This window comes from Camelus dromedarius, chromosome 10, assembly GCF_036321535.1.
Source record: "Camelus dromedarius isolate mCamDro1 chromosome 10, mCamDro1.pat, whole genome shotgun sequence".
Lineage (NCBI taxonomy): Eukaryota > Metazoa > Chordata > Mammalia > Artiodactyla > Camelidae > Camelus > Camelus dromedarius.
In genome coordinates, this window is record NC_087445.1 from 35,637,901 (window position 1) to 35,653,301 (window position 15,401).

Below are 15,401 nucleotides of genomic sequence, written 5' to 3' on the forward strand. Positions count from 1 at the left end.
TAACTTTTATGTATGGGGGCATCAGAGTTCCTCTTGCTGTTCTTTCACATCTATTCTTGCCTCTCTTGATTAAGTCAGGTACTCAAGACCTGTTTTATTTATAATAAGAGATTTGTCTTTCAGAAACAGATTTATGTATCTCCTTTTTCTTTTATAATTGAACTAGTGTGGCTGGTGGTATCTTAGAAACACAGCAAAGGGCTAATTCTCTGCAGTGGTTGGACAGCTTGAGCAGTATGTACAGGACCTGGCACTGCCCCAGAGTCAGGCCTGGGTTCAAATCCAGGGCCACGATTTATTAACTGTGGTTAGACAAGTTCGCCTTAAAACTCACATGCACAAAATACAGACCCGACCTAGCAGGGTTATCTTTGATGATTAAATGAAATAATGTCGTAATAGTCATCACAGTATAAACATCACCATCAGTGATGACTGCCAGCTTTAAATGTGTGTGGGAGGGTGTCAAAAAGAAAAATAAACCTCCTAGAGACATATGGTGAAAAAGTTCCCTGAACTTGGATGGGGGTCCCTTTTTGAAAGCTTTCTCCCTCCAGCCACCACCCACACATGTACACATACTTTCCTCAAAGGGAGGGCCCTTGCCTCCTTCCTCTGCTTAGTTCTGAGGCTGCTGGAGGCAGTTCAGCTGCTGCCAGCTCTCCCAGCAGCTGCGGCTTCCTATCCCCAGAACTAATCAACCTGGCCGCACACTGTTTGCTTCTGTCTTTGCCTGCAGGTTCAAAGTGCAGCTCTTTGTGCTGTGTCTGCAGTAGACTTCACACCTGGGCATCACTTACGGGGTGGGGGTTGGGGTTTAAAACCCAAGCACTAGATCTACAAGGTAGCCATCCTTCGATTCCAAAGAGAGAGCCTGCTGCTCTGCTTGCCTGTTAGAAACAGGCATCCTCCTTATCTAAAAATAGCAAAAGTGGGAGAGCAAGGAAGAGCCGTAGCCATGCTTACGGCTGAAATGGAGAAAAGATGGAAAGAAAGCAGCACATCCCTTTGAAAGCCTCCTGTCTGGCAGGGTAGGTTAGGAAGGTAGGTGGTAAAGCAGTCTGGAGGCTGTGACCATGGTTAAGGGCTTCCCACGTCCCTGGGCCCACACTGGGAGTTCTCGCACACGTGTGTATATGCTCAGCCAAGGAGCTCGGTGTGAAGAAGATGTTCATCCTGGCAAGTGCAGGAGACTTGCTACACGCCGACACTATCCCGGTTGCAAATAGGAACCCCAGTGCCAGGGGTTCAGAACTCTGCACTCCAGAGGGGCCGCCACCCTGCAAGCCACTCCGGCCCAAGGTGACCTTTTCCGTGCAGGGCATGTGGTGTCGGCCTGACCGTCACAGCAGAAGTGCTTGAGTCCTGCTGGAATTGGCCTGCCCATATGCAGAGTGGGTCTCTAGGACTGAACAACTATTTGCAGCCTTTAAGTGAGACTAGGCTGTACTTGTGAGTTTTCTCTGCAAATAGAGCTTTCCTGTCCACATTTGTTATCAGCTAATGTTCCAGTAGCTAAACTTAGACTAGCAGAAAGAGAATTCTTTCCAAAGTGTTAGGTTAAATCTGTCTATGCAAGCAGACCTCCTCAAACACCCCCTCCCTGCACCCCCAGGAAATAGGCAGGCTCAGAGGTGGAAGTCACAGTGATACTCCAGAGCGTTTATACAGAAGAGCATTACCCTCCGTCGACCTTTCTTTTACTTGCATGGTCCGACTTGGTCTTCCTGATGGCCCTGGGAGCTGGGCTGGACTGAGTCAGCCATTCTCACTTACAGAGGAGGGACCAGGAGCTTGGTGCCATGACTTGCGCAGTGCTGTAACAATTGGAGAAGCGAGGCTTATATCCAGGCCTCCATCCTTAGTCTGGTTGCTTGCCAAGCCTTTCCCCCATGGCAGTCAGCACCATTTCTAAAAAGGAAAAAACCTCCTAACATGAAGCAACCTAAAACATGGTATGAATTTAAACAAAAGTTTAAAAAAAACCAAAAAACCAGAGTGACTCCATTTAACCTTAATGTTGGGAACATTTGCCTTTGCATGGCCCAGCAATCATGATTTCGAATCCAGAGTGGGAAATGTAACCCTTGTACATTTGTTGTAGTGTAACAGGGTTACATTTCATTGTTGGCCAGGCATTAACAATATTTACATAGTCATTATAATATAAACTCTGTGTTGATTTTCTAATTTAGAATCAATCCATGGACAAAGCAGGAAAAATGTGATTATAGCTGCAAGATAAGATTAAAAGAATATAAATATTAACAAGCCCTGACAAAGTAGAGATTTTTTTTAAAAATTTTAAGTGTATCCAGTACAAAATGAGAGGAAAACAGGGACAAAGATTAAATAATATAGGAAATTAAAGATATATGGTGTGTGGTTGATGAAATTGTTTAAAGGTTATTAAGTATATGATTTACAGTTACAAAATAAAATAAAAATAGAAAATGTTGGGAGGAAGTGCAGAGTAAGGAAAGGTAAATGTCTTTTATATTGAATCAATAGATGCTGCCTTAGGTCAAGAACATCTTTTATTCCCTGATTCATCAAAAGATATGAAGGGAACCACCAGAAAAGCTAAAAAGAGAAATGCTAAAAGGAGCTGCCCTTGGGAAGATGATTGGAGTGCGAATGGGAGCAGGAGGTTGTTTATTTCATCTTAAGTCATCTGTATCGTGTGACATATTACTTTGACCAAAACAAAAAAAGAATTAAGGCAGTGAGAGGATGACTTTTAAAAGACAAAACTGTATATTGTACCAAATGTTCTCTAAGCAAATGCACCCGTGAGAATTAGCTGTAAAACCCTCATTAGGTCTGCAAACAGAAATCAGAGTGTTCCAGGCTATAAAATTTATCGATGACTGTTTTCAGCAATACAGCCAGGTTAATGCTGTCCAATGAAGCCAAACTAATGTTGCTGGTAACCAAAAGGAGCGTTTTTGTAAGTGACAGAGAGGCCTGCATAGCATCAGAGAACCGTTAACATCGGAACCCAGAGGGAGGTAGGAGGACATGAAATTTCCCTCCTTGTACTCCTCTTACCTGTGACAAGTTTGTGACGTGTGCAGAGACCAGAGCACAGAGCAGCTGCCGAATATTGGCAGCTCCTGTGCTTTTACAAGAGAAGAACAGAACTGGATAGATTAGCAGTTTCCTGAGTGCCTTGTTGCAAATTAGGCACAGTTAGCCCTCAGACAGTCTGAACTGAGGAAATTGTGGCAAAACTTGATGGTGCAGAACCCAGGCAGCCAGCCAGATTCTTTAAACCCATGCACGTAAAACTGCTTCTAGAAATGGATCTTCCCAAGCTGCGGGGCTGAGAAATGGCTGAGTTTTGAAGGCATTCCTCCCAAGAGAGATGCTCTCACTTACAACTGACCCCTAAAACTGAATCTGGAAAACTCTCAGGCAGAGAAATTAGAAATTGATTCCAAATAAGCTTGTGCCCAGTTAGAATCAAGAGTGCAGTTAGAAAACAGGGCAATAGCGAGAATATTCCCCAATGTTAGAACTGGAAATGAACATGAAATTGATCAGTGACATAAGCATTTAAGTGAAAATCTTTTTTAGAACATATCTTACCTTTACTACTTGGGGCAAGTTCAAGAAAGGTAGAACTTGCTGTAGGCTATGGATGCATTTACTTAGGTTGGATGGTTTATTCTTTCATTATCTCTCTACTCTTTTAATAATTACACTTCATTAATTTTTTTAAAGTAGCAATGGACATACACCTTTAAGTATGTAGTATAAAGGTTCTTAAAGCCCAGACAATACTTTATGTCCTTATGTGAAGCATTTTCGGATATAACCTCTTTGCTAAAAATAACATAAGAGAATGTTAAAATGAAATATTTTTACTGTCATTTTCAGCAGAGACCCAAAACAAAAGCAAGGTATGAGACTTCAGGACTCACAACCATTAGCTGACCACTCACTTTCAGTTTTTAAAAGAGGTTAGAGAAGCCAAAAGGAATTGGAAGTTCCAGTGTGATCTTTAGACAGAGCTGTCAGGGAGCACGGGTGCCTGTCCCAACCCAGGGAAGGGGCTTCGCTGGGATGCTTCAGAGAGCTTGATAGTGCCCCATGGAGTGTAGGGGACATATATGTGTCCCCTAGTGTCTGACTCATACCCCAGACTCCAAAAACTCCAATGGCAGAGCAAGAAGAGTTTGCTGCTTGGAAATGATCTACGCCACTGACTCACTTCTCTCTCTCTCCTGTGCTTTATTTTTCTCCTTAGCACTTTTGACCAACATAATATATATTTTAAATGTTCTCAGGGTCTGTCTTCCTCAGTGCTCTGTTAAGTTCCATGAGGCAAAGATTTTTGCTTATTTTAGTCTCTGCTACATCCTTGCACCTGGAATGCAATGTGTAAAAATGAGTGTTTGTGTTGTGCATGTGTTAACACTAACCACTCCAACAACCCTGCATGTTCCGTATTATTCTCGATTCACATCTTGGGAAACTGGACTTCAGAGGGGTTAAGAAACTCATCCCGCATCACACACAGCTAAGAGGAAGAGCCAGAATTCAGGGCCAAATCATGATTCCAAAGTTCATGCTCTGCCTTAATGCTTTATCAGCTCAGGTATCTGTTTCCCTAAAATGTATTCTCATCTTTTCTTGGGCAGTAGATAGTAGCTAATCCAAGATTTTTAGGGACGTAAAATGCCAGTTCTGTACCCTGACCTCACTCAGGACATACTGAATAATGATAACAAATATGAAAAAAGATGAACTGGTTATATAGCTTTTGCTCAGTGCCAAGATGTATTAAATGTCAGATTATTCTGAGTGCACTAAATGGGACTTTACTATGTAAATACCTGATTATTTTATATAGGGCTATATATTTAGATGTCACTTTAAGCATTAAAACATTAGAAGTGTAGGGAGGGAGGATGTAGATCAAGTGGTAGAGTGCATGTCTAGAATGCACAAGGTCCTAGGTTCAATCCCCAGTATCTCCTCTAAAAATAAATAAATGAACCTAATTAATCCCCCCACCCCCCCAAAAAAAACATTGGAAGTTTAAATAGCTTTATTGTTCTTGACAAATACTAGATACTATTTCTACTATGTTGCTTTTTCAATTGTGATAAAATACACATAATATAAAATTTACCATCTTAACCATTTTTAGTACAGTTCAATAGTGCCAGGTACATTCACATTGTCATGCAGCCAATCTCCAGAACCTTTTCACCTTGCAAAACTGAAACTTTGTCCATTTAATTCCCCATTCCCCCTCCCCTCAGCCCCTGGCAACCAGCCTTCTACTTTCTTATCCCTATGAATTTGACTACTTACATGAGGGAGTGGAATTATACAGTATTTGTCTTTTTATGACTGGCTTATTTCACTTACCACAATGTCCTCCAGGTTCATCCATGTGGTAGCATGTGTCCGAACTTGCTTCCTTTTTAAAGCTGAATAATATTGCATTGTGTGTATATATCACATTCTGTTTATCCGTTCTTCCATCGATGGACGTGTTGGTTGCTTCCACCTATTGGCTACTGTGAATAATGCTGCTATGACCATGTATATTCATTTTAAGCCTGCCACAGCGAAGTACCACAGATTAAGTGTCTTAAACAACAGAAATTTATTTTCTCACAGTTCTGGAGGCTAGAAGTCTGAGATCATGGGGTCACCAGGGTTGATTTTCTCAGAGGCCTCCCTCCCTGGCTTGTAGATAGCAGTCTTCTCCCTCTGTCTTCACAGGGTCTTCTCTCTGTGCATGTCTGGGTCCTAATCTCCTCCTCTTCTAATAAGGACATCTGTCATATTGGATTAGAGCCACCCCCGTGATCCCACTTAACCTTAATTACCTCTTTAGAGACCCTATCTCCAAATATAGACACATTCTAAAGCAGTGGGGGTTAGAAACTTCAAGATACTAATGGCAGGTTGGGGGAGGTACACAGTTCAGCCCATAACATTGAGTGAACAAAGTATCTGAAACTCTTTTTGCTGTTCTTTGGGTTATACACCCAGAAATGATACTGCTGGTTCCTATGGTAATTCTATTTTAACTTTTTGAGAAACAAAGTATGTTACTTTGTAAAGCATATTTTGCCTACTTACTTTTCCTCAAACCTTCCTGGCCATCATTACTCTTTTCAAATGAAAGATCTCCAGAGCTCACATCAAGCACCAAATGCTACAATTTGTTTTTGCTGGTTTATATGATTTTTCAAGCTCTAGGCACCTTGGCCTCAGCTCCCTCAATTTCTGCAGTAGCAAATGTCTAAAATTTCAGCAGAGATGACCATAGAGAAGGTGTTTAATTGGAAAACGAAGTTCAGATCCTAACTCTATTCAACCGCAGTGTGACCTTAGGCAAGTTACTGTGCCTCCCTGGACCTCATCAGTGTTTCCTCATCAGCAAAGGAGAGATGCTGGGCTGACAAGGACACAGAGGGGCCAGGCAGAGGTGATGCACGTGGATAGAACAGGCCAGGTGTGACACAGAAGAGAGTGGTGCGGACCCTGGGGAACCGGAGAGGACAGGCCGCAAACTCATCTCTACTTGGACGTGTGGGCTCAGAGTTGCTAGCTCTTCTCATTTCTCTTAAGAAGCAGTGGGAAAACTGGGGTTTTGTGGGAATTTCCTCTTTCTTAATTTAGCAATCATTCAAACAAACAGTCTCCTTGGGCCCAAAACACACTTCTCCCAGCCAGGCTGGGTCTGTGGGCCAGCAGTTTGCATTTTCTAGGCCAGACATCCTCCAGGATGAAGGTCCCCTTACCTGTGTGCTATGCTGCACCAGCGCTGGCCCTGTGACACTGCAGATGGTCCCCAGGCTTCCCCGGGCCTGCACTCATAGTCTCTCCAGTTCAGGCCTTGAAATCACAGAGTCCAACCTTCCCATGTCAGGTCAACTAGAATTTTTTTCTCTATTAGGAAAAAGAACATGTTTTTTGAAAGACTGGCAAATCAATCAGGGGTGTATTCAGGACAGGTCATTCTAAAGTTTATGTGACCTAAAATATCTATTCCATCAAATTTCTGATATTTCTTATACTATATACTGAAAGATCATGTTTGGAATCATGACCTTTACATGCTTCATGAAACTTTTTTTTAACTTTATTAAGATGAAGATACATTTCACATACTATAAAATCCACCCATTTAAAGTATACAGTTTTGTAGGTTTAATATATTCACACGGCTGTGTAACTATTACCAGAATCTAAATTTAGAATATTTTTCAGTACCTTAAAAGGAAACCCCACACTCAGTAGTAGTCACTCCCGATTGCTGCCTGACCCCCGCCCTTGACAGCCACTAACCTGCTTTCTGTCTCCTAGATTTGCCCATTCTGTACCTTTCATGTAAATGAAACCATACAGTATGTGGTCCTTTATGACTTCTTTCACATGTTTTCAAGGTTCACTCATGTTTTTGCATATGTCAGTACTTTATTATTTTTTATTGATAGATAATATTCCATTGTATGAGTTATTTATCCATTCACCAGTTAGTGGGCTTTTGCGTTATTTCCACTTGTTGGCTATTATGAATAATGCTACTGTGAACATTCATGTTGGTTATATGTGGGGATATGTTTTCATTTTCCTTGAATATATGCCAGGGAGTGGAATTGCTGGGTCATATAGTTTTGAAGGTCCACCAAACTCTTTTCCAAGGTAGCTGCACCATTCTACATGCTCTTCAACAAGGTAGGAGGGCTCCACTTTCTCCACATCCTCCCCATCATTTGTTTTCCTCTTTTTTATTATAGCCATCCTACTGGGTGGGAAGTGGTATGTCATGGTGGTTTTGATTTGCATAACTAATGATGTTGAGCATCTTTTCATGTGCTTATTGGTCATTTATATTTCTTCTTTGGAGAATGACTATTCATATCCTTTGCCCATTTTTAATTGTGTTATTTATCGTTGTACCATAAGAGTTCTTAATATAATCTGGATACAGGTTGCTATGAGCTTCATTTTTGGCCCCCAAATTTAAGGATGCTCAGAATATTCTGCTTACTAAGATAGGAAATTATTCTAATACATGTGAGAAATAGTGTAAGTAACAAAAGGGTTTTTTTAACTGATTTTATCAAATTTGACCATATGGTACTGAGGAAATCCAGTATTTCCTTTTTCATGTAATCATATTGTATTTTAGCTAAAAGAATTGATAAGTGTACTTGTTAAAACCCTAAAGAATACTCTAATTTTTTTTCTATTTTAATTTGGTCTTAAGCATGCCAGTGGCTTAATCATAGTTTCTAAAAATAAAATATAAATATTAGACTGCAAGATACTTGCGAAATGGATTACTCCTAGGGAGGTGAACTTTGGCTTACAAAAGGACAGAAGAAAGAGGATTACTTTTTGCTGTATTTTATAACTACATGTGGTACCTTTAAAAAAGAAAAAGCAATTCTAGAATATGCTTGGTTATACTCATAATTTAGGGTAGAAATAACTTAAAATTATAACAGAAAACTCACACAAGAAGAGGAAAACTTAGATTTGAACCTCATCAAATAAATTATACATTTACAAAATAACCCAGAAGCCATTAGAGATTTTTTAATGATATAAAATGTGAACCAAAAAAAAAAAAAAGGAATAAAAGACAAAAATCATGACACATGTACATATTTTCTGACCACATTGTTTCTTGCTTTGATGTTTAAGTAGATAAAGAATTCCTCTTTCTCATAAGGCTTAACCAGGTAGGACTCTTCTCTACCCACAGTAGTGAGTGACATCTTAGCAGTTAAAAGGCAAAAGCCAGTTAAAGCCCATCACTGCATCCTTGCTCTTGATCCAGAAAATAAGCTGAGCAGTGTTCACTACCACACAGTGCCTCTCTGAACAGCATCCCTTGAAGCCTGTTGGTTTATTTAATCCAAGAGATCTGTGAAGGTTTCAGTATAAAGTCGACAGCTCGATGGAAAGAGGCCACTCACCCTGCTCTTTAAAATCAGTCAGAATAGACTCTGTTTCCCATACTGTATATAACCCATCTTGGGTTTTTGAAAAGCAAGAGGATTTTTTTTCCTATGTCCAGAATTTAAGAGAAAATACACAAGCCAAAGTGAAGTGCTTTAATTCCTGAATTTACATTCTCAAATGTTACCAAATGGAAGACCTATGGGAGTTCCCTGCCTTGCCTTTCCTCTCTTACTACCAGTCTGTATTCTTACCATTTCTTCATTATATGTGTGAATGAAAAATATTGCCAGCCATGTCAGTAAGCAAAGGATGCTGTGGCCATCAAGTCATCAGCCACTACCACCACTCTCAACAGTGAGCAAAGGGATGCAGACAAGCAGGTGGCTGGGCCTCTGCTGCCACCTCCAGGGGTGCACCCTGAGGGAACTCGGGATATAAAAGAACAGGATACTGGCCCCAGACAGCTAGATACATATCAAAGGAAGGCTTTCAGTGAGCCCAGACCTTTGCACCTTCCAGTACACAGAAAAGCACTAAATTCCTTAACTTGAGATATCTGGTTTTCTTTAACAGTAACCTTTTGATGTTCTGACTACCTGCTCTTTGTTGCAAAACTCTTATATATCCTGGCTTCTCCCTCGCCTGGGAGGAAGTCTTTTAGAGCAATCTGAGAGGCTGCCTTCTGGGTTCGAGTCCTTAGAAAGTCACCAATAAAACACAACTCTCAACTTTTAGGTTGTGCATTTTATTTCAGTCAACAAATGTTATATAAATGAACCTCATTTATTAAGATCCACACAGTTCTTTTGACAAATTTTTTAATATTGAAAAGCTCAGGATTTCTAACTATTTCATATATCTTCAATTAATAGGTAAATATTACAGAAATAGAACTATGTGTAGCTCCCAGACTAGCGGAGGACAGAGGAGTATAATGTCATCAGTAGTCACCTGTCCAGCTGGAAAGCTCAGACAAGAAGCTCAGAGGATGGCTTTAGACGGGGAGTTTTCAGTGAGCTGAGCTCAGCCCCAAGCGTTATCGGGCCCTATAACAGGGAGGTGAGCAAGGAGGCCAGGCTTCTGGACCCCCGCTCTCAGACCTACTGCCGAGGGAAGGCCACAGCCTACTGCCAGGTTTGTCCCACGTGGCTGACAGCCAGCCCCATAGCCCACCTCCTTAGCATCACACTTTACTGCAGAACCATCACCCAGAAAATGTCCACAGGTTAAAAACGTAACTAACTTTTATTTCAGTGGGGAAGATTGTACATTCCTGAGCCCCTAAATGAATCCCCAATTTAAATAATATCAAAATGGATCAATTGCTTCAAAGTTAACCCTGGTTATCATATCATGACAAAACAAGGTGGTTTCCCTTCCCAGCGGACTCTCCAGTACCACTGTCTACCTGCATCCCTTTAGCTTTTGTTGCTGTCCTCACAAAGCACATAATACAGTGCTCTGTATTTATGTAAATCATTGTTACTCCAAGTGTCGGCCTTGGACCAGGAGCAAGAGCATCACCTGGGAGCTTGTTAGGAGTGCAGATTGATGGGCTCCATGTCAGACCCACTGAATCAAACTCTGGGGGTGGGGCCCAGGAAACTGGGCTTTTACCAGTCCCCCAGGGAACGCTGATGTACATTTAAGTTTGAGAATCATGATGTAATTGAACCTTCCATGCCAAAAAGAAAAAAATAATAAGAGAAAGAAATTTATCAATGCTAATGATTTCTGTAAACTAGCAAATCATGTATACTATGAGAGAAGGACTTAAGCAGCAAAAACCAACTATTCAGAGTCAAAAATGACCAGAGAGAGGGTTTCTGGATTCAGAGCAATCCACTCACAAGGCGTGGGACCCCGCCTCCACCCCAGATCACCTCTCAGAAATGCAAAGAAGTGTCTCCTGCACTGAAGTAGACAGAGAAAAAGGCACTACCAGTAAAGCCAAATTCATTAAACTCAAGTGAGCATATCTCTAGGGGTGACCATATTTCCTTCAAATGCCCCAAATTTGTTTTCTTCCCCTAAAAGCTTTCCCACCTCAGCCTCCTTCGCCACAAGTTTGGAAGTGTCCTTGGGCTTTGTTCTGAAGGCCCCACGCTCATCATTCTTCTTTATCTTTCCAGTAAAGGGTTACCTTCCAGTTCAACCTTTACCTTGGAAGAGGGGACCATCTACCTGACTTCTGAACCAAACGCTCTGGAAATTGAGGAGGATAACGCCTCCGTGCTTGATGTCTACTTAGTAAGTAACTTCTGGTTTCTTCCCCTTCCCCTCCTGGTTCACAAATGGACCCCAGCCATGGCTCATAGAAGAACAAGTTCTGTAAGATCAGGCATGCTTGGGTTTTCAAAGAAACAACGGCACTGTGTCACTTGTACAAATGATGTGTCTTTTCACAAGCCATGCTGTCCCTCAGTTCCTGTAGAACAGCACACAGAAGAACATCTAAGGTAAGATCCTAAATCGCTGTGTGTAATGAGAACAAGTGTCCTCTGGTCAAAGCCAAATGGGGCGTCTTGGTGTCATTCTCCACAAGGTAATGTCTTCTTTGTTCATCTGCATCCACGTGTGTGGGCGTCATCTCTGCTCTGGGCTTACTCCCTTAATAAATTGGTCGCCTAAGAGGCACAGAACGGGGTTATAGGAAAAACCTGAATTCAGTGCCAGGTAATCTTGGCTCACTCCCTCCCTCCCTCAGTTGTCACCAACCAGCAGTGTGATCTGGGCAGAAACTTCTCTTGTTACCGAATTAAGTCGTAAGGACGCTGCTCGGGTCCTGGCCTGGCCGAGGCTCTCTGCCTTAGTGGGGAAAGATTCTTTTTCCGTTCGGGTTCGAGTAGCAAATAACGAAACTGAAGCTGAGATTGATGCAGTGCGAGCTTTATTTACTGGCCACAGATGGCTCAGCTGAACTAAGTTCACAGATCAACTTCTCACCCACGTGGGGAGAGGGATTTGACTCTAAAGAGTGAAGACAAGGCGGGGAGGAGGGAGGCTGATGATGGGACGCATGTGCGTTTGCCTGCCGTGTGGGAGGGGGCAGGGCTCTTCGCCGTAGGAATGTCATTTAGGTCACTCGTAGTCGTAAAATTTCCAGTCGTCAGTCATTGGTATCACTTAATTTGCTCATGTAGTACAGTGTGTGATGAGGCTCAGGGGCTGTTGGAGGGCAGATTTGTCACCATTTTGGTCCTAGCTGGTCCCATCTGGTTTTTTGTTTTCGTTTGTCTCTGTAACTTGCTTTCTTATCTCTGGACCCTGTGACTTAAAGATTTATGTTAAAGGCTGCTAAAGATGGGGGTTGGCACAGCTCTGGCAACACTGAGTATGTGTCCTTACTGCCAAAGGAGGTGTTGGAAAAACACCTGCCCTTGCGCCCTCACAAGGCTGCTTGGAGGATCATGAGTGGTCACAAGGAGGAACACCCTTTAGTGCCGGTCAAGTTGTCTATAGAGGCTTAACTAGATTGTTGGATGAGGCCTAGAAAGATACCCTGATGGTCTAGATTGCAAAAGGAGACTGAGTATTTTCCCTGTGAAGTACATCTCACACTCATTCTCCACACCTTTGTACATCTGCACAAAGTCTCGTGAAACAAGGCAAGTGTTGATCCAGAATTTTTTACTCTCCATCACTCTCGGTGTGCAAGCTCAACTTGGGGCATCAACACCACTTGTGTGTCTACAGCAGCACATCTCCATGTCCCTACTTTATGCTTCCCCCTACTCCCCAGCATCGCACTATATTTCCTCAAGTGTACTCTGCAGTACTTCAGTCACCCAAAATGTTACTCCTCAACCCAAAGCCTTCCCATGTCTTCCCACCTCTCCCAGAACAAAGTCCAAACTCCTTAAGGCCCTATGCCTCTCTGACCTCCTCCCTTAACTGTTTCCTCCTTGCACATGGTATTCCAGCCACACTGGCCTCTTTGGCATTCCTCCTCCAAACCAAGCACATTTCTCCCCCAGGACCTTTGCATTTATTGTTTCCATCTGGACACACTTTCTCAGCTGTCCCATGCATGCTTCTTCACTTCCTTCAGGTCTCAGCCCAAACATCTTCTCAGATAAGCTTCCTTTGATTCCCTATATAAAATAGCAGCTTCCTCCCCACCAACCATTGTGAAAGGTTGGTTTTGTTTTGTTTTACAACCTGAATATCCTGGTTGTAACACATTCCGCCCCCCCCCCCCTGTCTTCACTTAAAAAAAAAAAAAGTAAGTTACAGTATATTGCAAAATCCTTGAAGAGTTTTTGCTCCTCTCTACAACCAAGACAACAGAGAATTATATAGGAAAAAACGTACAGTATTAGTCCCATTGTCAGCTTGGTTTCGTCCAGAAGTAGAAATCAGGAAAGCTGAAATAAAAGACCAGTGACCAAGTGAAATCTCATCTTCATAAGCTGAGGGTTCATGCTGCTTGTGTGTATCTTTACAACAAGCAGATGTGCACCGGCTGGGGGCCTGTGATACTCCTGAGTGGAATGTAAAATCACAAGGTAGTTACAGTGACATTGCTGGCCCCGGTTCCTTACCTTGTTATCCCTTATTCCTTTGGCAGAAGTTATCTTATTAGTCATTTTGATCCTCCTTGGCTCTCAGTTTTCTCTCTAAGAATATTGCTATTTATTTGGTTTTATTACTGTATAACTTCGGGTTTTTTGTGTCTTAATATTAAACATTAAAAAGCATAGCTTTTCAGAAAAGGATAGTGCTTGCCTCAGAAGCCATAGGGAAAAGCCACAGTACTCACTGTTGGTTGTACTGAGAACACTTGAGGATCGGTTCCAAATAAAGGAATCACGGGAGTTTGGCACTGACAGAGCAGTGGTAGTTAGTTGGCCGGTGTGGTCAGCTTGACATCAGTCTTCCTAGCACAGCATTTGTTGTGATTCAGATACACTGGAGAACAGGAAAGGAGAGGGAGGGCAGGCTGTGGAGGGGTAACAAGACAGTAGAAGTTTTTCTCACCAAGCTTAGAGAAAAACCAATCTTAGCCTCATCTTTATAGTTGATAATATTAAGCTGTGAAACATTTTGGAGCATTTTTTATATGCCTGGCACTGTCCTAAATACTTTATGTATATACATTTTTAATTCTTATTTTGTATTGAAATGTGGTCAATTTACAGTGTTAGTTTCAAGTGTACAGCAGATCGATTCAGTTATACACATTCATATCTTTGTATGTATTAATTTCATCTTTACAACAACCCTATGAGGCAGATGTGGTTATTAGCTCCATTTTACAGATAAGGAAGTCAAGGCACACGGAGATTATGCTATTTGCTCCAAATTTTGCAGCCAGTAATCAATAAGAGCTGGGATTCAAACCAGTGGAGACTAGCTCAGAGCCACTCTAAAATGCTGAGCTATGCTGCCTGGACTAAGAATACTGCTTACTTTACATATGCAGACTAGACCCAGAGAAGATAAACAGCCTGCCCAAGATCAGACAACAAGGTAATGTGGCAAGAAAAATGTAAAAAAGGACCCAGAGGCAAATGTGGGTTAATAAACATTGATTCTTTTTAAATTTCAATTCAGAATGTGAAAGCTCAAGAAGAATGGCATCAGGGAAAGAGTTGGGTAGTGTTGGAAGAGCACAGGACTTGGCGGTTTTTTACTGAAGTGTAGTTGACATACAGTATTATATTAGTTTCAGGTGATTCAATAGTTTTATAGATTGTACTTCATACAACGTTATAAATATTGACTATATTCCCTGTGCTGTACATTACATCCTTGTAAGTTGTTTATTTAATACCTAGTAATTTGTACATCTAAGTAATCTCTTTCACCTGTCTTGCATCTCCCCTCTGGAACCACTAGTGTGTTCTGTGAGTCTTTCTGTTTTGTTATATTCATTTGTTTTAGATTCCACATACAAGTGAAACATAAAGTATTTGTCTTTCTTAGTCTGTTTCATTTCACTAAGCAGAATACCCTCTGGATCAACCCAGTTGTTGTAAATGGCAAACTTTTCTATGGCTGAGTAATATTCCATTATGTATATGTGCATCACATCATCTTTATCCATTCATCTATTTATGGGAATTTAAATTGCTTCCATATCTTGACTATTGAAAATAATGCTGCAGTGACAATAAGATATATACACCCTTTTTTCAAATTAGTGTTTTCTTTTTTTTTTTTCTTCTGGATATATACCTGAGAGTGGAATTGCTGGATCATACGGTAATTCTATTTTTAATTTTTTGAGAGACTTCACTGTTTCCATAGTGGAAATATAAATTGGTGCAGCCACTAACAGTGTACCTAGTGTTCCCTTTTCTCCACATCCTCGCCAACATCTGTTGTTTGTTGTGGTTTTGATAGTAGCCATTCTGACAGCTGTGACATGATATCTCGTTGTGGTTTTGATTTGCATTTTCCTGATAATTAGTGATATTGAGCATTTTTTCATGTGCCCAGTGGCCATCTATGTT

The 15,401-nt window shown here is 41.5% G+C and overlaps 1 protein-coding gene and 1 long non-coding RNA gene across 5 annotated transcripts in view; one reads left to right on the forward strand and one right to left on the reverse strand.

The window, feature by feature from the left end:
• The window catches only part of PIP5K1B (phosphatidylinositol-4-phosphate 5-kinase type 1 beta), a 283,518-nt gene that overhangs the window by 252,923 nt on the left and 15,194 nt on the right, over positions 1-15,401 (forward strand). For all 3 annotated transcript variants that reach the window (XM_031449831.2, XM_064490259.1, XM_010999784.3), the window contains exon 14: positions 11,076-11,193. In XM_031449831.2, the coding sequence (XP_031305691.1) occupies positions 11,076-11,193 (118 nt within the window). The remainder of the gene's footprint in view (positions 1-11,075; positions 11,194-15,401) is intronic.
• LOC135322265 (uncharacterized) overlaps positions 11,578-15,401 on the reverse strand; it is a 132,170-nt gene continuing 128,346 nt past the window's right edge. Inside the window, exons 3-4 of one of the 2 annotated variants that reach the window (XR_010382683.1) lie at positions 13,706-13,854; positions 11,578-12,216 (exon numbers count right to left, since the gene is read on the reverse strand). This is a non-coding gene — a long non-coding RNA (uncharacterized LOC135322265). Of the gene's footprint in view, positions 12,217-13,705; positions 13,886-15,401 lie in introns of both variants that reach the window. The other variant, XR_010382682.1, reaches the window with a different exon arrangement.